The following is a 27,850-nucleotide window of genomic DNA, read 5'->3' as shown; positions in this document are numbered from 1 at the left end:
TATCTCCTGTGGGTGGGAAGGAGGAGGACAGGGAAGAAGTAGGATCTCACTGCCTTCTCCTGTGCGTCACACAAAATAAACCCAAGATGGATTGCTGACCTACTTCATCTGAGAGGCAGTAAATAATACGTAGCGCAACCGATTGCCTTTCAGACGCACCAGCCACGTGTAACAGATAAATCTACCTGGGCAAAGAAAGCTTTCCCACAGCCAGAGCACAGCCCTAGTCTCAGAAAGCCCCGAGGAATGGGCTGATGAGAGGTAGATGCCAGAGACACACAAAGCTGGAGATGCTCAGCAGGTCTGGGGTTGATGGACAGGAGCCAGGAGAAGGGGAAGGTGGGCGGGATGGAGGTATCTGCCACCCAGGCGTGGAACCAGCTCACGGGAAAGCTCAGCTGAGCCGAGGTGCTGATGTCCAGACTGCTGTGCTCGTGCATAATTGCCTGACTTTTAAATAATGTCCAGCCAACACGGAAGAGCTTTTGGTAGAGGATGTAGGGTATCAACGTGTCACAGAGCTCACACCATCTGGGTAACGCACGGGAAGGCTCCAACACAAAGCTGCTCTTGGGTTCACACAGCCACCAGAAAGGCTCTGTGTGATGGACTCACAAGGGTTTGGGAAAGACAAACTTAAAGAGACTTCCTTAGCGACTCCTTTCCTGACACGCCAGTAACATTCCCGTGGCCAACAGACAGATGTACCCAGCCAAGCTGGGTAGCCAAGACACAGAGGGGCTCAAGAGTCATCCACAGGTATGAAGCCTCCCCCAGGGAGCTCACCCCGCTGCTGCCAACCAAAAAGGGGCCTGTTCACGCTGGGCAGCAGCAACCATCACAGCCCTTCATTTTACACCTGCTTCCAAAGCGCCAGAAGGTTGTGCTTGAAGGCAGCATGGGATTAGGGCTCTTTCTCCCTCCTCTTCCTCCTCACCTCACCTTCCCCGGGAGCTGGAGGTTTCTGCCGGTATCACCTCTCACACGCCAGCTCTGAAACAACCCCTGGCAGAGCTCCCCTGGCCAGTTCACACCAGGGGGACGCAGCAGAAACGTGTTTCACAAGGAGCTGGCAGATTTTCCAACCTGCTGTATTCTCCTGCCCTCGGGCTGCGCTCCCATTTAGCCACTTGAGAGAGGGATATGGCAGCTCCTTCCCGTGCGGAGTGAACAGCACGGTGGGAAGAGCTCTCGGTTTCACGGACAAGTGTTTATAAGATGTTCGTGCTGAAGCCTGTGCTTCACTTACCTGGTTTTATTTTTAATCCTCATTTCATAGAGCTCAGACAATTCTTTCAAGGTTCCCGTGAATGATCTTTATCCCTTTTGCAGCTCATTCCAATTCTGTGAATAAAATCCCTGGGTGGCCCTGGAAGAAGAGAAAAAGGATGACATTTGAAATGAAATAAGAAACTGAAAACAGAACATATTTTTAAAGAAAACTCACAACTCTAGCTCCAGCAAGCTATAAACAAGTGTGTTTGGCATCTGTAGATCCCCAAACCCTTTGTAGGGAGAGGTAAAAAAATTAGATGAATGGGGTTATCTGCATTTCATAGGCAAAGGGACTGAAGCCCTAAGGAAGGAAAGGGCTGAATTGCATATACATATCTAGTGTATCTCACAGAACAGGGGAATAACCCTGAGGTCAACTTGAGCACATAAATCATGACATGATCATCAGACCACACGGAAGTGCCCAAAAGCAGAGATCCTGAGCTGCTTTGCCCTAAGAAGTGACTAAGCCCCATTTTTAATTCTTTTTCTCCAGGTGGCGGAGGGACCACTTCCACAGCTGGCTTTGGAGCATTTCTTCTCTTCTTCACAGAATCTTAATGGTTGGAAAGGACCTCAGAGATCACCAAGTCCAACCACACACACACAAAAGACCACCACAATCTCGGCCACTGGAGCATGCCCTGGAGTCAAACATCTACACATTTCTGAAATACCTCCAGGGATGGTGACTCAACCATCTCCCTGGGCAGTCTGTTCCAGTGCCCGACCACTCTTTCAGTACAGTAATTCTCCCAAATATCTAATCTAAACCGCCCCTGCCGCAACTTCAGACCATTTCCTCTGGTGCTTCTTGTTCCACTCATTCCCGTAGCAGGAAAGCCCATTTCACCAGACTGTCCATCCACCTGCCTCCATCCTCATCACACTCTCCCAGCTCTTCATCAGCATCTGTCCTCCTCAGGCCTCAAAGAGCTTTGTGGGTCAAGCAGTCTCTTGCTCAGAGCTCCAGGCTGAGGGAAGAGGGGCTGGAGCTGCCCAGCAGAAAAGAGCCTGGGGGTGTTGGTCAACAGCTGGCCGAATATGAGCCAGCAGTGCACCCAGGCGGCCAAGAAGGCCAGCAGCATCCTGGCCTGTATTAGCCATAGTGTGGCCAGAAGGACTAGGGCAGTGATGGTCCCCCAAGGCCCCACCTCAAATACTGTGTCCAGTTTTGGGCCCCTCACGACCAGAAAGACACTGAGGTGCTGGAGCGTGTCCAGAGAAGAGCAACAGAGCTGGTGAAGGGTCTGGAGCACAAGTCTTGTGAGGAGTGGCTGAGGGTGTTTAGCCTGGAGAAAAGGAGGCTGAGGGGAGACCTTCTCGCTCTCTACAACTCCCTGAAAGGAGGGTGTAGCCAGGGGGGTTGGTCTCTTCTCCCAAGGAACAGGCGATGGGACAAGACGAAACGGCCTCAAGTTGTGCCAGGGGAGGTTTAGGATGGATATTAGGAAAAATTTTTCCACTGAAAGGGTTATTAAGCCTTGGAATGGGCTACCCAGGGAAGTGGTGGAGTCACTATCCCTGGAGGTATTTAAAAGCCGGGCAGACGTGGTGCTGAGGGACATGGGTTAGTGGTGGTTTTGGCAGTGTTAGGTTGATGATTGGACTTGATGACCTGAAAGGTCCCTTCCAACTTATTCAATGATTCTAAGTTGTCAAGCCCATCTGGTTTCAAGGGAACGATGATACTCGCTGTTGATGTCCAAGACTGAAATTTGCATCACTCCCCCCTTCCATATAAAGCACAGGGGTATTCCCCTCCCCTGGGCGATGAGGTGGCCAGTCCCACACTCCTGACTCTCCCAGGCTCCAGAGGGAGAAGTGGCTGCGGGGACCCGGTGGCCCCGGTCCTATCCCAGCTCTGCGGCGTGGCAACACTCCCCCTTAGCGGCAGGAGCCGAGAATAAGCCTTCAGACCAGAAATAAACTCTAGTACAGGACAAAATGATCTCCTGGCTCAACGTGGGTCCAGCTTGTAAATCCGGGTATTAATCCGGCCGCGTTTCCACAGCGTGGTACTTCTCACCACCTTCTAAAAAAGGATACCTGACAGCAAGAAGGGGTGGAAAAAAAGATTTTCTTCCTTGCAAAGGAAGGATGCTGTGTGTGTGCCCTTGAAGGCAGAGCAGGGTTGGGTTTGGAGTAGAGATTCAAGCCGCAGCCCAGCAGCCCCAGTTTTGGGGGTAAGGCAGACTTTTCTCACCTTCCCTCTGCCACGGCAGCCGGGAGGGAGCCGTGGGGCAGGATAGGTCGCCATGCCAGGGAGGGCTCCAGAGACCCGTGGCTGCAGGGATTATTAGGCAGAAATTAATCTGTAAAGAAAACTTAGCAACAGTTAGAGAAAATATTGATTTTGTGTTTGTCTGCATCTGCAGGGCCTGAGAAATGGCAGATTTAGACATTAACTAGGGCTGTTTTGGCTTAATTCAAACCTTGATTTACACCAACCCTGGGAATAGAGGAGTACATCAGCAGAATTGAATCGAAAATTGTTACTTTCCCCCCCCCCCTTCCCCTTATCTAATCCTTTTGGGCAGATCTGACACCAATTTTGGCACCCATTACCTGCTGCACAATTACAGATAACAGGCTTCATTTTTACAGGGCTGCAGATTCTAATTTGATAGTGGAGTTTTCAGACCAGCAGCCTCCCTGGACGGAGGCAACTTGGCAGCACCATTCTCAGCCGCTCGTGCCAGCGCCGCTGCTCTGACACCTTTGCAAACGCAGGGTGGTAAAAACACAGCTTCATGCACCAGTTTTCGCATCCGAGCTGTGGCTGCCCTTGGGAGGAGGGGAGTAGCAGGCAGGGGGGCAGCTTTGCTCACCCGCAGGGGGGTGGTGAACATCAGCGCAACGCGCTGGAGCATCTTCCCATCCAAAGCCCTGAGTCTTTGCCCGAAGCACAGCCCAGCGCTGGGGTCTCCCTCACTGGACGGATCCAAGTGCTTTCAGCAGCCCAGTGCCCCTGGAGAAACTCGGGACAGGACACAGTGTATCTGCACCAAAATAAAAAGAGGGGGGAAAAAAGTATTAACACCTTAAGAGGCATTGTTGTACAACAGTGATGCAAGGCATCCCTCCCCCTGGGCTGGTTACTTCACTCTAAACCAAAGCTTTGGGTGAGATTTCCAAACCAAACAAAAAAAAAATAAAATCCCTAAGGCACTTAGGAATGCAATTTTTATTTATTTTCCTACCACATCTGTCTAGTATTTTGAAAAAACAAACAAACAAACAAACACACACCACCAAAAAACCCAAACAAAAAACCTTAATGCATTTACAAATAAAACCCCTATAAAGTATTTAATTTGCCTTTCATGAGCGATTAGGTCACTAGGTCACATATGATCCAGGTGATGATTTTGACCACTGCCAGCTACACACATACAAGCCGGACACTGCCCTTGGCAAGGGGAGGTGAACCTGCGCTTGCACTCCACATAGTTCTGCTGAGCCTTTACACAGGGGGGAGGTTGTTTTAACTCCCTGAAATTTCTCTTTTCTAATGTTTTCCAAATGGAAATGTTCATTTCCCAATCTGAACCCTTCAGTTTCCACAGCGAAATATTTTCCCTGACCCCGTGCCCATGTTTTAATCTCTTATTATTCTGTACTGGCCAAGATGAAGAATCGCGGTTCCCTCACTCCAGAAACAGGGCAGGGGGTAGAATTTCAAGTTTCCAAATCTCAGTTAGTTTCCTGTCCATCTCCAGCCAGCTCTCAACACCAGTGGTCTCCATCTCCCGAAAAATCCAGGAGCTGCTCAGCTAATCCTCAGCATGTATCTACCAGGCTGAAATTGTCCTTATAATTTCCTGAACCTTTAAACCCACAGGTTAGAGCGTCAAAAAAAAAGCACATGGGAAATTTTACAAGGTTATTGCTTAGCGACTGCTCAATAAATACCATAAGCAAAGGGGGAGAGGAGGCACTTCGGCGCTTTGAGTAATCCCCAGGGTCAAAGCACTTTTTGGAGAAGTAGAAGGGCCAGCCCATCCACCCCGACCTCGGCATCCCCTTGCCCCCATCACAGGGTCCAAAGCGGGGTCTAACACAGTCTCCCTTCCTGCACTGAGCTGCGATAAAGCTGGTGAAACATCGCTGAGGTGTAACCAACTCAAATTTAGCTGCTCATGAGAAATTAATTTTTTTTTTTTTTTTTTTTTTTTTTTTTTCCCCCTCAACAGCACACCTGCAGCCCCAGAGGATGCAGAGCCGGGGTAAAGCCCAGTGTCCCATGCAGGAAGGCAGGAGGAGAGCAGGGATGGAGCAGCACATCCTTACATGCTCTACAGAACAGAGATGGCTCCCAAACAGGAGTGTTTGGAAATGCTGGGGGCTGAGACACTCCTGGTGCAGCCAAAAGCCCTGCTGTAACGTGGGATCACACCGGTGCTCCGGGAGGACAACCCCAGGGGATGGTCTCCGTGCGCACCACAGCCCCGCCATGCTCGTGGGAAGCATCAGGGAGCATCAGGTTATGCTCACACTCAAACCTCCATATCACTGCTAAGCAATTCATCATTTCACGCTCTACAGCTTACTTTGCTCTATGCCATCATGTTAGCGCCCGAGTACTGTGAGTTACAAAGGTCCACAGGGCAAGCTGGGGTTGTGGTGGTCACTGCACCCGATTTGGGTTAGAAGGGGCCTTTAAAAGTCATCTAGTCCAAGCCCCCTGCAACGAGCAAGGACATCAACTAGATCAGGTTGCTCAGAGCCCCATGCAACCAACCTGGGCTTGGGCTTATATTTCCTTTAGTTACAGGAAATACCCCAAAAATAGGAAAACCCACTTTATTCACCATTCCACAGAATCACGGAATTCTCAGAGTTGGAAGGAACCTCTAGAGATCATCTAGTCCAACTCCCCTGCTAAAGCAGGATTGCCCAGAGCACATCACTCAGGACTGCATCAAGGCGGGTCTTGAAAATCTCCAGAGAAGGGGACTCCACAACCTCCCTGGGCAGCCTCTTCCACTGCTCTGTCACCCTCACCATAAAGAAGTTTCTCCTCATATTTAAATGGAACCTCCTATGTTCCAGCTTATGCCCGTTGCCCCTCGTCCTCTCACTGGAAACCATTGAAAAGAGTCCAGCTCCATCCTCCTTCAGCCCACCCTTTAGATACTTGTAAACATAAATAAGGTCTCCCCTCAGCCTTCTCTTCTCCAGGCTAAAGAGCCCCAGCTCTCTCAGCCTTTCCTCATCAGGGAGATGCTCCAATCCCTTAATCATTTTAGCGGCCCTACGCTGGACTCTCTCCAGCAGTTCCCTGTCTCTCTTGAACTGGGGAGCCCAGAACTGGACACAATATTCCAGTGTGGCCTCACCAGTGCAGAGTAGAGGGGGATTTGCATCTCTCCGCGGCTGCGTGCAGGGAGGGCTCTCCCCACAGTGCCAGAACTTCCCCTGTGAGCAGCCTGCTGTTTGCACAGCACTTCAGCAGAATTACCTGTGAAAACAAGATAAAAAGGCTGTGAAATCCCTCCAACCAGCAGGAACAAGCCCAGCAGCCGACAGCCCTTTGAGGGAGAGGTAGGGGCTCCCAGGCTGGGGAGCCATGCAGGCTCAGCACCACTCTGCCCTGCCACCGCCCGGCTCCATCCTGAAGGAAGCCTGCCAGTAAAAAACCCTGGATGCCCTCTCTTTCTTTCCCCTAACCCCGATATTTTTGTACTCCCCAGCTTTTCCAACACTTGTCCCAGCTGGAAGCAACATCTCACTTGCAGTCTGGGCACTGCCATGACCCAGGAGCTCCAGCTCTGCTATTCCCCTCTCATCCCTGCTAAAAATCAATGCTTTTTCCGCGTCTGGATACAAACAGGGGGTCATGTGCTCTGTTGAGGAATAAAAATACCAAAAGCAAATACAAAGTTTAAAATAAAGCAGGAACTTGGGGCTTCTGCAGCTTTCCAGCAAGCTGGGCCACAGGAGGAGATTCCTCTCCCACGCGGAAGAGGCTCCTGGAACTCTTCCAGCCCAGCCTTTCATTTAAAGCTAAATTAAATCTCCAGGTTTCTTTTTGTGAATGAGGATTGTGCATCCCGAGAGCCTCTGTGTTACTGCAGAGGCTTCAAAGGGACAATGGTCAGGACACAGCTGGGGACACAGAGCCCCGGACTGAGAGGGTTCTCCAGCAAAACCCCCTCTCAGGGTCTCCAGCTCCAGCCCAGGGACTCCACAGCCACCAGGAAGTTCAGCCTCTATGAGGTTTTTACTGGAAATAAAGCAGAGACTCCAAATCAACAGAAAAACAAAGCAAGTGTGGTGTGGCTGTTCAGTGGGTGAGGAATTGGTTGGATGGTCACATCCCAAGGGTAGTTGTCAACAGTTCAGTGTCCAGATTGAGATTGGCAACAAGTGGTGTCCCTCAGGGGTCTGTACCAGGACCAGTACTTTTCAATATCTTCATCAATGACAAGGACAGTAGGATCAAGTGCACCCTCAGCAAGTTTGCAGATGACAACAAGCTGAGTGGGGCAGCTGACACATCTGAGGGATGGGATGCCATCCAGAGGGACATGGACAGGCTCAAAAAGCAGGCCCATGTGAACCTCATGAGGTTCAACAAGGCCAAGTGCAGGGTCCTGCACCTGGGTCGGGGCAACCCCTGGTACCAGTACAGGCTGGGGATGAAAGGATGGACAGCAGCCCTGGCGAGAAGGACTTAGGGTGTCAGTGGATGAGAAGCTCAACATGCCCCAGCAATGTGCCCTCACAGCCCAGAAAGCCCCCCATATCCCAGGCTGCATCCTCAGCAGCGTGGCCAGCAGGGTGAGGGGGGGATTCTGCCCTGTTCTGGGGAGCACCCCCTGCAGTGCTGCCTCCAGCTCTAGGGCCACCAACATCAGAAGGACGTGGACCTGTTGGAACGGGTCCAGAGGAGGCCACAAACATGATCCGAGGGCTGGAGCCCCTCTGCTGTGAGGACAGGCTGAGAGAGTTGAGGGTGTTCAGCCTCGAGAAGAGAAGGCTCCGGGGAGACCTTAGAGCCCCTTCCAGTCTCTAAAGGGGCTCCAGGAGAGACAGGGAGGGACTCTTGATCAGGGAGGGGAGCCACAGGACGAGGGGGAACAGTTTTAAACTCAAAGACGAGAGATTCAGACTAGATACAAGAAATAAATTTTTCACTCTGAGGGTGGTGACACACTGGCCCAGGTTGCCCAGGGGAGCTGTGGCTGCCCCATCCCTGGAGGTGTTCAAGGCCAGGCTGGACAAAGCTCTGAGCAACCTGGTCTTGTTGAAGATGTCCCTGCCCGTGGCTGGGGTCTGGACTGGATGGCCTTTAAAGGTCCCTTCCAACCCAAACCATTCTGCAATTCTAACTGGGGCCTTTTTTCCCCCCCTACCTGCAGAGCAGCACCTATTCCCAAGCCCAGGACAGCCAAGCTGGGCTGGTAACATTCACATCAGGAGCTCAATTTTCCAATTAAAAGCTAATTGTGTTCTTACTCATTAACCATGCCAGGTCTTAGCAATTTTCCTTGGTATTTTTCTGCCCCTCAATCTTTCTTAATAAGCACACTGCAACACAGGACACCCGGCGCTATCTGGATTTACAGCATCGGAGCAGCAGTTAATACTTCTCAGCCTCATAATCCCTTAATTTAGGGGCAGCTCCCAAACATACGTGCCGGGCTCATACACCGATTTATCCTCCGGCAGACACTGCCTGCTCAGGACTCCCAGCTCACGTTGGCTCCGGGAAGGAAAAGCAAATCTAGGCTTGGTTTTGTAAAGTGACCTAGTGCAGGAACAGCCAAGCCCGCTAAAACCCAAGCGGAGCAGGATGGGTTTATGATGATTTCTCTTAAAATAACAACAGAATTGCAGTAGCTAAAAGCCAGGCTTTCAGACAAGTGGTCCCAGCCGTCTTTCCAAAACAAACACTGCAGCGCTGAGAAACAGAAATAAAAATGACTTCATGGATTTACTTTGGCCCAGAGCTTGTAGAAATGAAAAACGAGCTGGGTTTCGAAAACTCCCTTATTTCCCAGGATCCAAGGTTTTATTAACAAGTTTGTCAGTAAGGACTTTTTTTTTTTTTTTTTTTTTTACTGTTTCCAATGTAAGTCACAACCTAAAAAACCTGAGATTTCTACAGCCCTGCTGTTTTTCCACCCTGCAAAGGGACTGTGGACAGTGACCCCATGGAGAGGTACAGGGTTGAACGGACCCTTTCCTTTGCACCCAGCTGGACGCAGATCTGCCACGATGGCTTTGCTGGCTTACAAAGGATGGCACGTCACAGCACAGCCCAAAACAGAGCTCACCCAAAGAGCTGTTCACCTGCTGGTCTAACCAGTGAGCTGCTCTTCAGGTTTTCCAGCACCTTTCCAACTGTAAAATCTAATATAGTACAATATATAAAAGCTAATATACTGCTACATCACCACATTTCATCCTTGGCCGTGTCAAAACAGGGCACCGTCGTACTGTTATTGCACTGAAACAGCTACATGGATGAAGCTTCAGCCTCCAAAGGAAGGACAGAAGAGGCTCTGCTACATCACTCACTCCTGGTGCTGTTCTCCAGCCCACAGCTCTCTGCTCTGCATCCACTCCCGCAGCTTTGCGGAGATCCCAGCCACACTAAGCTCAAACACCTTCCCATGAAGGAGCCAAAAACATTCCTAAACAGCTGATGAAACTACTAAGGGTTGGGGGAAACCATCCCTTTTTCCCCACACTAAGAAGCTAAAAAGAATTCAGCAATTTGCCAGGAAAGAAAAGATGCCACAAGAAAGCCAGTGCTTCACTGCATCTCACCACTCAGAAATAAAAGATGCCACATGAAAACCAGCGCTTCGCTGCATCTCGCCACCCCAGCACAGCGCTGCCTCCCACCGAGCGTGGGGAGGCCACGGGCAGAGTCAGAGTCGGACCAACAGGGTGATGTTAGCACCATCGTTTATTTGGAGAGGGAGCACAGCCCTGGGGAGAGGCCCCCGCCGCTCCCCCGGTGCAGCACAGCAGCACAAACAGCCCCGCAGGGAGCAAAGGGTCACCCTAAAACACGTCTCCCATGAGTGCGCAACACCCTCCTCTGTGAGGGGGGACCGCTCCATCCCCGAGGAAAGCCACAAGGGGAGACACAAGACATGCAGGAACCTTCCCAAAAGCCATTCCTGAGGTACCAGAGAAGCCAGCACGAAATCCGGGCAGGCAGTGAGGCCAGTCTCCATTGCCTCCTGCACACGCTGCTCCAAGGCAGGACACAGCTGCTTTTGCAGAACCCAGGTCTTTGCAGAGAGAGGTCTTGCCGTTAGCTCTCCATCCATCCCTCCCTCATTTGCCTCTCTGTAATTATCCCAAAACTCGCATTCCGCACATTAGCCAGCGCTTAGCTCAATTTATTACAATATAGATCTACCTGGGAACGGAAGGAAAAAATCCACCCCCACACAGAGGATATTTTTTCCTGTGGCTCCCCCTCCCCTTATAAAAAAAATTTAAAAAAAAATAAAATAAAAAAAAGCAGAACAATCCTTCATGATAAGATTAAGGTCCTTGATGTGTGACTCTGTTTCAACATGCCCAAAAACTGTCGAGCTTTCTCCTGCATGAAGAGTTGGTCTCGGGTTCCACCACAGGCCACCGCTTTCCAAGCTCTGGTCATCTACAGAGGGAAAAGAAAGCACATGTACAATACAGTTAAGGGAGAGGACAAAGTATAAACATCCTGTTTTAAAAGGCTGTGAAAATAAATAACAACTACCTTCTACCCAAGGGAAAGAAAACTTGGGATTTAGGAGCACACATGTCACAACCAGGAGGAACTTGCTCAGGACAGTTAAGACGGTCATTTCTAGCAAAGGTGGGCTACATTCAGCAGTTTCTCAGCTCATTCAGCAATTTCAGGACAACCCACGTGCCCTTTTAAAAGCTTTCTCCTACTTGGCTTGAGACAAAAACCCCAAAGCACAAACCCAGTAAAGCTCCTTGTGCTAGAGATTCCAGAGGGATGGAAGGAATTCAAGAACAGCTTTGGAGTTTATTCCCAACCAGTTCAATTCCTACATGAGCTGCTCAACCCCAAGGTCTAGGCTGGTCAAAGACCATCCTTAACAGCAATTTGGTGCCTGTAGCTTCAGCAGGGCCCCGCAGCACACAGGAAGAGCTGCAAATCAGGTGAGCTTCAGCCACTGTGTGCAAAAAGGGCTCCCATGAGGTGCCTTGAACCTCTAGGAAAACCCCTGCAAATCCTCTGATAAATGCAGCCAAGAGATACGCAGTGCCCTGGACTGGAAATACCCATTTAACCTGCACTGCAAACAGCCAGAGCTTGAGCTCCAGCCTTTGCTTACAGTAACAACGCCTCATGCAGCCACAACATGGCTCTGGGACTGATTTAGATTCAGCCCACAGGTAGGTGAGCTTCCTTAATAAATACCTGCCGCTGCCAGCAACCCCAGTCTGGCACAATAAATCCCGACAGCCGAGCAACGCCGCAGACAGCTCTGCTGTCTTTGGGCAACGGGATTTCACCACACACCTGTCACCATGCAAGCTGCCTTACTGTCACCTTCAAGTCATTCCCAAAGCTTTATTTATACAGATCTATTAGCTCTCAGAACAATATGACCCTGCCTAGGACAGGAGGAGAAATGGAAGTGTTTAAGCAGGGTTTATTTTGAGGAGGAGAAGGAATTACTCTGGCTGAGGAGTGTTTATTTGTCAGGAGAAAGAGCTTTCACAACAGACAGCTCTAATCCAGGGATGGCTGCAACGCTCCTTGCTGCAGTGTTTAGTGAAAGCTGAGCCAAGGCTGCTCAGTGAAGACAAAAACACTACCTCCGCTCTTCCTGCGACCTGAAAACACCTCCACACCCACCCCCAGCTGTAGTTTCACCCCCTGCCAAGAAGAGCATGTATTTCCATCTGCACTCAAGCTACCAGAGTGCTCCCCATGACTTGGCCCAAGAAAGTATCAGCAAAATCACCGTCCAAATGCCCTTCTCTAGGCCAAGCTGCCTAACAAAGCAGGAATAGCCCTCTACTAGTGCTTTCTGACTGCAAACATACCAAATGGTGAAGATTTTAAGGACAACACAAGAAACCATCTATGCCCCAGAGTGCATCTGTAGGCTGCCGTGACTCCAGCACAGTGTGGAGCTGAGGAACAGGGTAGCTGTAATGCCACCAACCTCAGCACGAGCTACAAAGGTGTCACACTGTCAACTGGAGCTCTGCACTGCCATGGGCTCAGGTAAAGAGCCAGCCCGTGCTGCCTGCGGCACACGGCCTGCATCCTAGAAACATCCTAAATATCACAGATAGGAATCACCTTTTGTTTGGGATTTATACAGTGCTTCGCAGACTTGCTATGCACAGAAAACTAAGAGATGAGCCTACTGGTGCCCACTCAAGGAGCGCTCACTGGAAAAAGGAAAGTTCCCTTCACTCCTGGGTCAATGCTCTAAATTCCCTGATGGATTGGGATGGGATGTGGATTCCCATGAGGAAATCTGGGGCCAAACAAGCAGGCCACAACTCTAACCAGCCACAGGGCTTTGAGCGCCAGCAGAAGGGCAGGTTTGCAAAGAGACAGGATAGGTTTAGATTGGATATTAGGAAAAGTTTCTTCACAGAAAGGGTTGTGAAAAATTGGAACAGGCTGCCCAGGGACGTGGTGGAGTCACCATCCCTGGAGGTACTTAAAAGATGGGTAGACGTGGTGCTGAGGGACCCGGTTTAGTGGTGTTTTTGGCAGTGTTAGGTTGATGGTTGGACTCAATCTTAAAGGTCTTTTCCAACCATAACAGTTCTATGACACTGTTTGTTCAGCATCTCCAAGCCTGGGTGCAAAGCCAGCCCTCACAGCATAGGGATATCTCTGCAGGAGCGCACTGAGCTTTGTCCCCTCGCTCCTCCTCCCAAGGAGGCACAAGGGCTGTACTACCAGCTCACCTTCTGACCAGGAGGGCAGTGGCTGCAGGACTTACCGGTGCCGGTGGTCTGAAATGGCTCGGCATTTTCGTGCAGGACATTTTCTCTGGCTGTACTTGCACGAAAGCTCTGTTGAGCAAACCGCTGTCGTTCTTCCTGCTTGAGGAGGAAAGGTTCAGGGACCTCGAAAGGAAATTCACAGGCTGCAAAGGGGCAAAATAAGAAAAGTATGAGGAAACAAGTTAATTTGACCTAACAGTGCTGATATTTGGCCTGGCCAAAAGGCCAGCTAACAAATCCAATGCTTCATCCACACATACTGTTCAAAGGCAGCTGCAGGTGGCAAAGCTCCTGCTGCTGCTTTGCATGGGGTTTCTTTGGAGCAGCAGCCATCTCTGCCCCTGCTCTGAGCACAGTTACCACCTCACCTGGGCTCTTTTGAAACAGAGAGTCTTGGGAAGGGCAGGCATATTTTGCGTCATATCTTCATCCACAATATCCAAGGCCAGAGACTTCCGAACCTTCTTGATGGGACTCCTGCGCAACTGGGGGACATAAAAACACAAGTGTCAGCATGAATCAACCCGGTGAACTGACATTCTAAGGGCCCAGGGTGCACACCGAGCCCACGTCACCCCAGGTCTGCACCGCACCAGCACCTCAGCAAGAAGGCGTGCTTCAGCCTTCCCCACCACAGGACACAGCAGCTTCCAGTGCTCTCTTCCTGGCACCAAGAGCCACCGATTTAGAAGAGACCCCTTTCAGTAGGAAAGGAAGGCCACCGCAGCAGTTGAGCCAAGAGACTTTGCATACTAGCCCACAGCCTTCTGGGAGCCCAACTAGCCACAGACGCTCCAAGCCTGCCATGAGTCTCTCCTGCAGGTTAGGGACACAGCATCTCCTAGCATGCCCCAAGTTTAGCACAAGCCAGGACACAGCTGGTAGTATTTTAAGCAGGCCTTAATCACAAGCAAAAAATCCCACACACAAACAAACAACCCAACCCAAATTTTTTTGGCATTAACAGCAGGATGAACAAAACACCCAACACCACAGGGCAGCCAAGCAGCAGGTACTGGATGCAAAAAATCAGCTCACCCCTTGTTTCCTCTTCTGTTTCTCAGGCTTCACGTCATCCTCTATGATAAGTTCGATGCCAGCTTCACTTCGAAGCACTTCTTTCAAGTCTTCTTCCAGGTGAGGAGTCTGGGGCTGGTGTGAAAAGGAGGACAAAGAGCACAAGACAAGATTTGTATGCTGGGCAGACTCACTAGTATTTCCCTCAATGGAAAATGGAGCCAGGGGAACCCACTGGAGCTCAGAGTGGGAAAATGAACATGAGAGGCTCTTATTATCCGAAACCCAGATGTGCCATCAAGAGACCAGTATGCGCAGAAAGCCTGGGATGCTGGAAACTCCTATCCCCACAACACCCACATTGAAAGACCCAGTTCCACAGGGATGTTTAGGTAGTGTTTCCTTACTTTTCCTCAAGGTCATCAGGAGCCAAGCACTGCAACCTGACTAAGGGCAGGTTTTGGCACTTTTAGCTGGTTTACAGAGGAGCTAAAAGCCCTGTGGCTACTTACCTTGACATATTCACCATGATAATGTCCCCTTCATCCCTCCCATCTCAGCCTAGCACTACCAAACTGTACCTTGTTATGACACAGATAACGGCTGTCTCTCAGCTCCACCACAACCTACCCCACCTTCCATTTGCATTCACTACATTTCTGCCACCAACAAGCACCAGACCCACCAGTACTCACCAGAGGCCTAATTGGTCCATATTTCTCCAGGGCATTTTTGAAAGGTGTGGGGGTGTGAGGTGTGTTGTCCACCACATACTTCTGATCTGGTGTGACAAACCTGGCAGCAGAGAGTGGGAAAGATGAAGGATCAGGCATTCTGTAACACACACACACAAAGTAACCCCTGTCCTCCTGAGCCCTCTCATTACACAAGCCACCTGCAGGGTCTCATGGGGTGGCAGCAGAAGCTTGCCTGGTTGGACTGCTCTTGGGGTGCGAGCAGGGCAAACAGGCACAGAGGAGTCTTTACCAGGGAAAACACCCTTCAAAGGTGGCAGCTATGCTGCTCTACCCTGCCAGCAGCCAAGCACCCTCATCAGAAAGCAGTACAGCACCTCTGACACAGGCCATAAGCAGCTCTGCAGGCCAGCCCTATTCTGCAATGCTTTTGACAGTCACAGCTGGACCAGCAGAAGCCCTGAGTGCAAACACACTTACAGCAGCCAAGCCAGCTTACACCCCTTGGACAGGGGAGCTGTTCTGGGCCAAGCCAACACCACAGCAGTTTTGCTAGCACAGCCAGCACCCCTAAACACTGCTCTGCTTCAGTCTGCCAGCAAAACACTCCCTGAACAGACCACCCCTTCTCACCTGCCTGTTACAGAGCCCTGGGAAATCATTACCCCGGACTGCCCCTCAGGTCAGGCAAAGCAGAGGGTGAAGAGCTAAAGGGATGGATCTGAACAGCTCTTGAGAAAAATCAAATCCCTTTCCTGCTGGCACAGGGCTCACAGCACTGCACTGCTTCCCAGAGACATGCACAGAAGGTAACAGCCTACCCAGCAGCTGAGCAGAACAGTGGTCACTTGGCTGTGGTCCCAGTCAGATGGGACACTTGTCCCCTGCAGCTCAGACAGGAGCTACCCTTAGGAAACACCATATAAGAAGGACATGGACTTGTTGGAGTGGGTCCAGAGGAGGCCACAAACATGCTCCAAGGGCTGGAACCCCTCTGAGGCTGAGAGAGTTGGGGGAGTTCAGCCTGGAGAAGAGAAGGCTCCGGGGAGACCTTAGAGCCCCTTCCAGTCTCTAAAGGGGCTCCAGGAGAGACAGGGAGGGACTCTTGATCAGGGAGGGAAGCCACAGGACGAGGGGGAACAGTTTTAAACTGGAAGAGGGGAGATTTAGATTAGATATCAGGAAAAAATTCTTTCCTGCAAGGGTGATGAGGAACTGGAACAGGTTGCCCAGAGAAGCTGTGGCTCCCCATCCCTGGAGGTGTTCAAGGCCAGGCTGGACGGGGCTTTGAACAACCTGGTCTGGCGGGAGGTGTCCCTGCCCATGGCAGGGGCTTACAATTAATGATTTTTAAAGTCCCTTCCAACCTAAACCATTCTATGAAATCCCCAACCTGCTATACCCCTCTCTCAGTAGTTCCAGTACAAGTACTGAGGGAAGTATATTTGAATTGGACCAAACTCCTGTGTGGAAAAGGACGCTGATTGGGTGGGGATGGGGGAGGAGAAGGAAGAAAAGACTTACGCTGAGTTCTTCTGAAGCAGAGGAGTTTTGTCTCTGTGCAGAGGGGTGGTGACAATCACCTTCTGACTGCACACAGGCGTGGAGGTCAGAGACGGGTTCTCCAGTTCTAGTGTATCTTGTTTGGTCCAAAAGTTTAAGAACTGCACAGCACAGGAAAGAAAGAGAACACACTCAGTCTCAATCATCCTAGCACAGTATTACAAGTCATTACTTTTTTCCTAAATGTGGGGGAAAAACTTGAGTAGGGACAATCCTCTCATATTGAGTGGCACAAGAGGGATCTGTCCCAGTACAAACCAGGGTGACTCTTAAGTAAGACTCAGAGTCCTGTACATGGACACACACATGAAAGTTGCCAGAAGGTGCCTTACACCTATAAAGGTTATTCACTTCCTATAAGGGATAAGCTGATGTGACCACAAGCAGCTACGGGGTGGGAGAGAAGTCTCTCCCCACACTGATCCAGATAAAGCCAAGCAAAATGCTGAAGGAGAGATAACGCCAGTCCACCAAAGGTCTATTCCGACCTCAGGTTGGCAAATGTGAGGGAAGTCTGTGTAACACAACAGCGTGCAAGTTAACACATTTTGCACTGAGCTGTCTTCAGCCTGAACTGTGAGAAAAATGACAAACTGTCTCACCTCTGCTAGGATTTTATTTCACAACAGCTAATAAGTGACAACTTTCCTCCCATAATCAATGAGGTTTGTAGCCTCAGGAGAGAATCGGGAGAGAAGAGCTGTGTGTGTTACATTGACTGATGGTTGAAGCTCAACCCGAGAGGCAGGACATACCATTTGCCTTCTAAGATTCACTCCAGGCCTTCCAGCCTTTCACACTCAGCAGAGACGCCCATTTTGGGTCCCGCTCTCATTTCCCAGTTCTTGCTGGCATTGCACTTGAGGTCCACCTGAACCTGAGTGTCAGACTGTCCTGTGGTGCCCTCTCACAGGCCACCCAGGGCTGCAGAAACAGCAGAAATAAAGGCCTGGAAGGCAGGGGCAGAGAGAGCAGCTGTGGGAGCTGTGCTGGAGAACGCAGCAGCCTCTATTCCGTTTTATAGACAGAACTCCTCCACATCAATACACAAGACACCAGTGGGTTTGAACACCACAGTGCTCCAAGATGATGTATGTTGGAGACCACATGCGCACACCTGTGTGGATGCTGTAGGGGTCATGACACAGGCTGAAATATCCTGAGTCCCTTTTGCAACAAAGACAAGCCCAGGAGCATTTTCTTAAGCTCAGCAACTCAGGAGATCTGCACAAGGTGTGTGCTGCTGAGCCTGCCTGACTGACTTAACTGGAAATGAACTGGGAAAGCCACTTTTCACTGTTGTCACTCTGCTACCCACAGCTGGGGCAGTAATGCCCTGGGGACAGAAATATCGTGCTCTCCAGCGATCCTGCAGCAGGCAGGCATGTAGATCTGCACAGTGGTGTTCCTTCCTCATAGCAAGCACGTGTCCTGCCCATCACACAGGGCAGCTGGGCTTCCCTGACGCTGCAAGCGCTCCCAGAGGCAGACACAGGCTGCTGCTCCCACAGGAAGGGCATCGCTGAAGACCAGCAGTGCCAAAACCCAGCTCTGCACCTTGTTTTAGCAGAGACACACACCCTTGTCCACTGGCACTACCTCATTCAAGGGTGGAGAAACACAAAGTTGGCAGAGCTGATGGGAACACATGGCATTAAGGCAAGCAGCCAGAGCACTAACACACTTATTAGCTCATGACCGAGCCCAAGCAGAGGAGCACAGACGGGCTCTGCCATCGCTCCATACCTGAGATGGAGAGAAGGGCAGTGTCTTGACAGGGGTGCTCTTGGGCGTCATGCTGTTGCAGGAATCAAGGAAGGAAAGGCTGGTGCTGGTGGCATTCTCCGTGACGGGAGAGAGGGAGATCTTCCTCTTCTTCTGCCTCTTCAGCACAGAGGGTGGCGTGCCAAAGCTCACCTCTGCATGCGGAGAGATGGGGATGAGCTCCCCCTTGCTGCTCTTGCTCAGGTCAGAGATGGTGTGGCCGTCCAGGCGGTACTCGGTCACGTTGGGCAGGGATGGCAATGGCTTGCTGGGGGTTTGCCTCACCGGGCTGCTGCTGCTACTGCTACTGCCAGCAGAGGGTTCCTCGGGCAGGTCAAACTGGGTCAGATCACACCACCCATCAGGGTCCTGCACACAAGGGAAACCATCAGAAGCAGCCCAGGAAGGAAAGCTGAGCTGGTGCAGATGCAGAGATGAACTAGGAGGTGAAATAAGTGGAGGTGTGAGATTGTACTGGCTTTTGCAAGGAGCCTGGCTAAAGGAGAGCTCAAGCCCTCCTCCCCTCTGCGGCCAGCGCAGCTGAGAACCAGAGCAGGGAACTGGCCCAGCTGAAAGTTGCTGTGTGTGCATAGGGCAGATTTTTCTATTTACGCAAGGTTGGTTTCCCAGTTCGGTTCACAGCACAGCTGCACAAACAGCTGCACCCCCACACAGAAGGGACAAAAAAAAAGCAGCTGGGGATAGGTCTGGGGACAGGAGCTGAATGAAGTGACTGTCACCCAACCAGAGTCTTGGGCACACCAACACAGCTGAACACAGGGCTCTGCTGTAACCACACTGCTAGAACCAGCTCAAAAATAACCAGACCGGTTCAGAGATCAGCTGTTTCACAGCTCAACCCCACCCAAAGTACCATACAAGCAGGCCCCTAAGGACCCACAGATGGGCCTTTAAGCCTTGGGCACAGACTCTGTCCTCCTATACACATGCAAAGTGGATCCTCCACAGATAATCAGCTCATAAGCAGGCAGGGTGGGGGCTGCAGTGACATTTCCCTCTGATGGCAGCATAGTGCTCTGTTGATTCTAACCAGCCTCCTGTCCTGGTGTGCCTCCATCACCCTGGGACCTCAGAACTGACTGACCTGCCCAAAATGACTAGTGGAAATGGTGACTTCATCCCAGGGGATGCAACATCCCAGGCTCTATCCTGCATACCGTAAGTGGCCCTGGCCTATTCCCAGTCTGTCATGCCCTATCCCATCCCGTACCCTGGCCTATTCCCAGTCTGTCATGCCCTATCCCATCCCGTAACAAGAGGGAAAGGAAAGCCCACAAGCACGGGCCTGAACTGAAAAGGAAAGGTGGGCACACTCCAGCTGATAAGAGTAGGGCTTGAGATCAGGTTTGCCAGCATCTACACCCTCCCACACCAGCAGAGCCCATGCACAAGGACACCCACCTAGGGGACTCTGCAAGCCCAGGGCAATACTGGCAGAGCTGGAAAGGCCTAATCCAGCCCTGGAAAAGAGATGGTGGAAAGTCACAAGCCAATGACAGACCCAGCCCCCCTGAGGATGTCCATGGTGGTGAGCAAGGGGACCCAGTAAGTTCACTCAAGGGAAAAGGGCGGGGATCAGTCTCCCTACATTGGTTGGAGGAGCAAGGGTCTGTTACTTACAGATTCAATCATGTCCAGAGCTTCATTGAAGGCTGGCACAGATGTTGGGTACAAATAGTTGGCAGCTTCGACGACCCATTTGTATGGTGATGTGACAAATGAAGAGGCATCCTCAGGCACCACATCATCTGGGGTCCCCTCAGTGTTATGCTCTGCCAGTTCAGCAGCTGGCAGCTCCGAGGGTAACTCCTGCACTCCCGTCACTTCCTCATCGCTGATGTCTTCTTCCTTTATTTCAGAGATATTGAGTGGCCAGTTTGGCAGGACAGTCTTTGGGCATACAACAAAGAAAGTCCAGCCAAGGGAACAATGTCAAGTCCCAGGGATAAAAAGCAAGGGTCCCTGGACACATTCGGCTCCACCTGCTCTCCTACTTGCCATTCAGTTTGTTTCACATCCCTGTTCTCCCTCACTTCTGTTTCCCATACACCATCTGAACAGGAGTCCATGCAACACAACGAGCACAGGACTGTTTAATTGAAGATTTCACTGCCTTTGAAAACTATGTGCTTTCTTCATGAAAAAAACAAATGGCTGTACTTCCCCTGCTTCCTTTTTTAAAGGGAAGGAATACAATACCTCTTCACCATGCCCCCCAGATTGTCTGGAGCAGCCTCCTTCTCCCACCAGTAACAGGTCAACAGAGCCAAAAATATCTTCAGTCTCCAAGACAGACCTGATGCTGAGATTGGCAAGGTAACAGCACTAGCAGACTGCCATCCTCCACCTGGATAGCACACTTGGGTTCACATTAGACCTCTAGCTCCTGGAGGGATAGATCTCCCAAGAGCCAGTGTCGTGGAAAAGGCCTGGGGAAGGCACAGACTGTGTAGGCACCAGGCTGTGGCAAAGGCAGCATGAGAGGCAGCAGAAGGGTGGGTGAACAGCTCTGATATGCATTAGCAGAGCAGGGGACTGACCCAGCTGCCTGCTGCAAATGTGCTGGCACAGTACCTGGCTCCCAGCTCTCATTTGACTTTGGCTCTCCTTGTCGTCCACCTCCACGAGCAAGTACAGTGACTTGGACTTCTTAGTTTCATTGAGGAAGCCTCCTGTGTCTACCTTCCGCTTGATGGTGGAGTTCCAGTGATTCTTCACAGCATTGTCGGTCCTGCAGAGAAAGCAAAAGGAAACAGAAATCATCGTTTACAGCAGCTTTAAAGCACAGCTAACAGCTCCTACACGCTCTCCAGCCCCATCCTGTGAGCCCAATACATGGATCTCCACAGGCCACCCAATTGTGAAGGCATCAGTGAGCAAAGAGGTCCTACCTCCCTGGCAGCAGCTTGGCAATCTCTGCCCAACGATTCCCCAGGACCTTGTGGGCCTCAAAAATGATGCGATCCTCCTCCTCTGTCCACGAGGACTTCTTCACCTCAGGGTTCAGGTGGTTATGCCAGCGTTCCCGGCACTGCTTCCCTAACCGCCCTTTCAGGTGCTTGGCTATCAGGGTCCACTGTTTGGTGCCATATTTTTTAACCAGTTCAATTACCTTTGAAAAGAGTGGGACGGAAATAAGGAACTGGAATAAAGGAGGGGAAGGTCAATACAGTCATCTCCAGGCTTTGCTCTTCACTTCTCTCGGGACCACGTAAGGGCAAACAGAGAAAGGCCCCTTAGGAGAAAAAGCTGGAGGGATCCAGCACTGACAATCAGGTGTATCAACATTTGTGAGAGCAACAATTCAGCCAAATTTCTGAGAGAGGCTGCTTCCATGCATTTTGCCACACGGCACTTGTGAATGCAGAGGAGCCTTCAGAGAAGATAGGGTGGAAACTGGCAGGTGCACCAGGGGCAGAGGGGCCCAGATGTCAACACACATGCCTGTTTCTGAGCTGGGGCCAAGTCCCACATGCTCCAAGGCCCCTCTGCCCTCCCTCCTACCGAGGACCCAGCCCCATGACAACAGTCCCCATAAGCACTAGTCTGCCCCCTGGGACAGAGGGGCACAGCCTCCCTTTAACAGAGGACATGCCAGGTCCTGCAGCTCCATGCTCCATGGGCACCAGGACACACAGTGAAAATTCCAAAGCAAAACCTAATAATATTCACTTCAGAGCCATCCACTTTGCCACTTCCCCTTCACCCAGGGCACTGTCACTTCTTCCTGAAGCTCAATGCAAATGCACCTGGGCAGGGAATCTGTTCAAGCCCCTGCGATACGTCCGTGGCAGTGTCAGGACAAAATGGTCTATTGCCTGCAACGTTCAGCCCAGCAAAATATTAGAGAGGAGGCTGAAGGGTTCTCAAAAAGCATTTCTACCCTGGCCAGCTGCGCTCAGCTGAAAGGTATGGGTAGCCAGGTGATGCTCACAGTGCTCTTGGCCTGTAACAAATGTCTCTACTGCAGACTCTTGACTATCAAGCACAGACAAATGGACCAAAGACACCAAACAGACACAGGCCAAGGAGCTGGAGTGCTTGCAAGGCAAAGTGATGTGTGATGTCACAAGCTGGAGCCCAGCCTGGCCAGGATGGCAGTGGGCATCATGACTGGGTAGGCTGGCAGAGTTAGGACAGGCAAAGGGAAGCAGAAAGCAGGCAGCTATTGCTCTGCTGTAGGAAGCTGGAAGGACATCATGACAAGCTTCCTTAGGACACGCTTGACATAACACACAGACAGAAGGCAAAAGGGACCATAGCAGCCTGTAACAGGACTAAAAGGAAACAAAACGGGGGAGCAGAAGTGATACAGAGAATCTGACAAACTAGAAAATTTTACAGCAGAAAACCTTGGTAAAAGTTGGAATTCATTCCAACTTTTCTAAAGTAGGTCAAGATGAGTCTATCTGAGCTGGTCCCTCTCAGCTCACTCCAGAATCAGCAGAGAAACAGGCTCACAGAGGTCATGATTCATCCAGCTAACCTCAGACATCCACTTCAGGCACAGGACACTACTGTGGCACAGGAAACGCCAGTTTTATTTTTCTTGTAGGTCAGCATGGACAGGTCAGGTGGAGATCTGCCATCAGGCAGATGAATTAATTCCCTTTTCTCTCTCTCCCTTAGCAGCCTACTGTAGCAGTACTGTGTGAAAAGGAGAAGGTGTTTAGCTAAAGAGGCCTAGACCTGCTTCTGCTCATCATGACCATGGCTGCATTAGTCTGCTCAGAACAGGGCACAGTGCTGCTCTCACAGGCATCCACCATTGGGAAGAATTACCCACATTTACAAGAAAAGGCCTGAGGGTCTGACACCGCCATCCTCTCTGCGGTCACAGTCCAACGCTCAGATCCTCCCAGCCCTGACTTACCTTTTGGTCCTCCTCTTTGGTCCAAGGGCCCTTAACCAAGTCTGGATTCAACACCCTCAGCCACCGGTACTGACACTGCTGATCACTGCGGTTCTGGGAAAGGAATGAGAGCAGCCATGCGTTAGACCAGAGGCTCCAAAAGCCCCTACAGCAACAGCAGTCCCTGCATACACACACAGTCCCACAGAAAACCTGCAGAAGCACATGGAGAACACAGACCAGGGCACTGGGCACAGAAAACAGGGACAGGAACCTCAACTCCTCATCCCAGCTCCAACAGACTTGCCCTTGAAAGGCCTCTATCCAAGAAGGATGTCTCCCTGCCCTGAAGGAGCACCATTTCACAGCCTGGAGCTGCAATCACAGAACAGTCCCACTGTGCAAGGTGCTGCACAGACACACAGAACCAGCACACTGAGCACAAGGAGCAACATGCAAACACTACAATTCCCAGCTGGGCAAGGGGTCACTTACAGGAAAGTGACTGGCCAGGAACTTCCAGTCATTCTGCCCGTAATGTCTTACTAACATCTTCAGCTGCTCATCCTGCAAAGAACAAAGAAATCCACTGTCACATATACTGAGGCAACACATGCCGCAGGCACCCCTGGGCTGACAGCATCAAGAGAACAAGATAGACATTTTGAACTGTCATGGGTTTTTTTGGTATTCTGTGTTCAGGGGAGGAAGGTAACTCACACCACCCTTCAGCAGCACTCCAGTGCACGGAACCCAACTGGAACAGACCGTTTGGTTCTGGGCTCTGTACTAGGGCGAGCTCATACAGTGAGTACAAAAGAAAAGCTCAGCTCTGTCCCAGTACAGTCCGGCTCAAACTCTGTGGCCAAGGCTACCTGCTCAGCCAGCCCCAGTACACCCCTGACCAGACAACCCTGTCCTTCTCCCAGCTCAGCCACTGCTTGCCTGGCCAAGAAAGCTGACTGGTTTAAGCGTGTCACCACTAGCCCAGTGGTCTACCATCTTTCAGTGCTACTGGGCTCTACAGCTTTTCTTTCATGAACCCTGCTAAAGCCCAGGTTTGCCGACTCTCAGAGCTCACAAAGACTGCTATGGGTGTCCTTGCCTGAGTGCTCTGGCTGGGCAAACAGAAGCATGAAATAATTCCCTGCCAAACACAAGCTCAAGGCTTTGATGTCTACAAAAAGATCACATTACTTAGCGTTCAGACACCAGGGAAGACAAGACATGTTGTAGTTTTCAAATAGAACAAAGATGATGGAGGAACTGGGAGAAGGGAAGAGAAAAGAGGTTGTAGCAAGGTGGGGGTTGGCCTCTTCTCCCAAGTAACAAGTGACAGGACAAGAGGAAACAGCCTCAAGCTTCACCTGGGGAGGTTTAGACTGGGTATTAGGAAAAACTTCACTGAAAGGGTTGTCAAGCATTGGAACAGGCTGCCCAGGGAAGCGGTTGGGTTGCCACCCCTGGAGGTATTTAGAAGACAGGTAGACGTGGTGCTGAGGGACATGGTTTAGTGGTGGACTTGGCAGTGCTGGGTTAACTGTTGGACTTAATCATCTTCAAAGTCCCTTCCAACTATAACGATTCTATGAATATCCCAACTAATTTCAGGCTCTCAGCCAGGATGACTAAGCCATGATCCCAGCAGCCTCAACTCTCCCTGCTTTTGCTACAGAAAAGGCAGGACATTTCCACTGCACGATTCAGCTTGATGGAGGCCTCAGCCATCATCTGAAAAGCCTCTTTGCTCACAAGACTGCTGCAGGATGCAAACGCCTCGCTCAGGGCTCATATGCTTAAGCTAAAGTGGTTGGAGCTCTTGTTCTTCAGGCTACACTTCAAACTCCCCTGAAGCTCCCAGCCTCATTAAAACCTCAGCTCACATCAGCAAAACAGACACATGGTCTTCCCCAGTAGCAAGACAGCAGGAGGTGGTGTCGTGGCCAGTGGGAGACGGCTGGGGTGGAAGCACCCAAGCTCTGGGTGCCACGCCAGAGGCCTGTCCCAAAGCACATGCTTCCAGCAAGCACTGGGCCCTCACTCACCTCTTCTTGCGTCCACTTGACTTTACACCTCCCATCCCGCTGCTCTGGCACATCCGAGTCGGTATCCTGGTAATGCAGCTCATCCTGGTCCTCACTAGAGATGAATACACAAAGGTTATAATTTCCACCCCTGATAAAAACGCAGCAGAGGGAGCAACTTCCACCATGTAGGGCAGAGCTCCAGAGAGCAACCTGCAGAGCAGCACTCCAGATCTAATCTCTTCCAGCACCTTGACACCTCACAGACGTTCACTTGGACACCCCAGGTTTAAAGGGGTCCCTCAGCTTTGGGTCCTGGTGCACTCTAGCGATTTTTATGCTGCCGAGAGTGGGGGAAGGAGCATTTGTCTTCATTTCTGCTCCTTTCTGTTCCTCTGGGAGGGCTCTGAGTCCGAGGACTGGCACCATTTGCCCTCTTTACAGCTCGCCAGTCTCCCCCATTGCTGGAACAGCGAGAAGGGATGGGAGAAGCAGCCAGAAGCCGGCCAGCAAGTGCCGGGAGAGCGGCACGTAACCCGCCGGACCCCCCCCGCCTACCCGGTCACCCCCCCTCCCCGCTCCCGAGTGGGCCACGCCAGGCCCGCGCCCAGCTCCCGAGTACGGCCAAGAGGAGCCTTTAGAGCGGGGACTCGCGGAACACGGAGCCCGGAGACGCGAGCCTGGGGGTGCGGGCCGCAGCCCTGCCCGCCGCCCGGCCGGAGAGCGGGAATGGGCCGGCCGGGGCGCGGGTGGCGGGGCCGCGCGGCGAAGAGGCACCTCCAGGGGGTCCCCGGGGCTACACCCGCACCCCCCCTCGCCTCCGCCCCAGCGGGGCCAGCAGACAGAGCCCCGGTAGCCACGGCGGGGCCCGCACTCACCCGCGGCTGCGGCGCGCCATGGCGGGGCCGGGCGGCGGCGGCGGCACTTTCCTATCTCGCGCCAACGGCGCCCCCCCGCCCGCGCGGGGCCGGGCCGCGCATGCGCGCTGCCGCCTCCCGCCCGCACAAAGAGGCGCGCGCGGGAGGGCGCCCGCCCGCCCCGCCCCCCGTCAGCCCGTGGGGACCCGCGGTGAGACCCCCCGGGGTCCGGGGGGGCACCCCCAGCCGTAGCCGAACCCCCCGAAACGGCCGCAGCAGGCAGCCCTGGGTTGTGGGTAAGGGGATCTCCGCCCCCGGTCACCTCCAGCCCCCCAAAACCGGCTGCAGCCCTCCCGGGATGGCGGCTGCGGGCGGGCTTGGGGGTGCACGGAGAACCCCCTCAGCTCACGGCTTATGCCGAGCTTTGGGAAGGGGTTCGCTTCCGCCACCGCGCTGCTGGGGCCACCTCACGCCACGGCCAACCGGCCACGGGACCCCCGGCAGCCGCCTCCCACCGAAATGGGCGGCAAAAGAGCAAATTAGCATTGACTGCCTTCCCCACGTTGCTCTTGGAGCACATCCCGCTCCGGGGGCGGCCCGTGGGGTCCCCACGGGGGGAGAGCTCGGGCCTGGCACTGCCGGGGAGAAGGGAGAGAACACTGTGTCACCAAACCCCCGGCTTCTTTGGCCCCTGGAGTTCCTTAATAAAAGTTAAACCGGTTTTGTGTTGGGTTTTGGTTTGGGTTGTTTGGTTTGTTTGTTTTGTTTTTTTTTTTCCCAGCAGAAGTGGCTAAATGTACAATCTCTCATCATAAATAATTATAGCTTGTAAAGCCTTTATCTTCTACACAGCGCCGGGTGGTGGCACTGTCCCACTGTCACTGTCCCACCCCGCAGGGAAAGCAGGAAGGAGCAGCGACAGGCACAGCCACCCCGGTGACAGCGGGTCCTGCCAAACAAACCTTAGGAGGGATGTCACCTTGTTGGGGACCCTCCCCAAGCGTTGTGCCTGAGCAGGAAGGCTCCGTGTGTCTTCCTCCTCCCTCAGCAGAGGACCACAGCTCCTGCTCTCCAGGCTGCCCGGCTGCAAACACACCCCAGCAGGACCCCCTTTGCCCCCAGCAGTTACCCCCAGACCACAGTCATTTCCCCTGCACTTCAAGAGGAACAACCAAAAACCCCTCCCTCTCCCAAACTAGCTTAATTAGGAAATTAGCCTGTTAATTAATTACCACAACTATAAAAGCACTCTAAGTAACACTGGCAAAAAAAAAGAATCAAGATCTTCAAGGGGGTCTCTATAGGAGCTGAAGGTAAGTAGTACCTCTTAGTCCATCCTCTTACTGTGAACCTTTTATTTATTATTAACATTTACCTGTTTATTTCACATATTAATTTATTTAAATTATCTTTAAGAAAAAAGTATTTTAATCTCTTAAAGAAAACATTCCTTCTAGAGTGACTACACAGCCCCCCCCTCATAGTAAATTTCAAGAGCTTTTTATCTCTGCTTTTAACACATTCAGTGTAAGAAATGGCTTCAGGCCACAGTAGCTGCTTCCCTCTCCCCAACCTGGCCCATTCCCTCTGGGAAGGCAGATGCTAGATAAACCTGTGGTGAGAACTTCCCTCCCGGGTGGAGGAGGAGCACAAAGGTACCTCCTGCCTCTAGAGCAGAAGGCAGGGGTGTATGATATGAGAGCAGCCAGGAGAGACTGTCCCCAAGGACCTCCCTCGGTGCCCTGTGTGGGCAGTAGGACCCCAAAGATCTGCAGGTGGGGAACACCATGTGTGGGGCTAAAGCTTAGGTAAGAGCTGCTC

At 51.9% G+C, this 27,850-nt stretch overlaps 1 protein-coding gene across 1 annotated transcript; it reads right to left on the bottom strand.

Annotated features, from left to right (window-relative positions):
* Positions 1–10,181: 10,181 nt before the first annotated feature.
* On the bottom strand, positions 10,182–26,152 carry MYBL2 (MYB proto-oncogene like 2). The gene is made up of 14 exons (XM_074157450.1): positions 26,051–26,152; positions 25,194–25,287; positions 23,644–23,715; positions 23,170–23,262; positions 21,188–21,408; positions 20,871–21,027; positions 19,917–20,186; positions 18,258–18,644; positions 16,473–16,612; positions 14,949–15,048; positions 14,275–14,388; positions 13,605–13,721; positions 13,233–13,379; positions 10,182–10,906 (listed from the first exon to the last, which is right to left on the bottom strand). The coding sequence occupies exons 1-14, from the start codon at positions 26,068–26,070 to the stop codon at positions 10,778–10,780; spliced, it is 2,061 nt and encodes a 686-aa protein (XP_074013551.1). The 5' UTR covers positions 26,071–26,152; the 3' UTR covers positions 10,182–10,777.
* Between the last annotated feature and the right edge of the window lie 1,698 nt (positions 26,153–27,850).

The sequence above is a fragment of the Numenius arquata genome, chromosome 12, assembly GCF_964106895.1.
Source record: "Numenius arquata chromosome 12, bNumArq3.hap1.1, whole genome shotgun sequence".
In the NCBI taxonomy this organism is placed as follows: domain Eukaryota; kingdom Metazoa; phylum Chordata; class Aves; order Charadriiformes; family Scolopacidae; genus Numenius; species Numenius arquata.
Note: the sequence above shows the minus strand (reverse complement) of the source record. Positions and strands in the feature narration are given on the sequence as shown.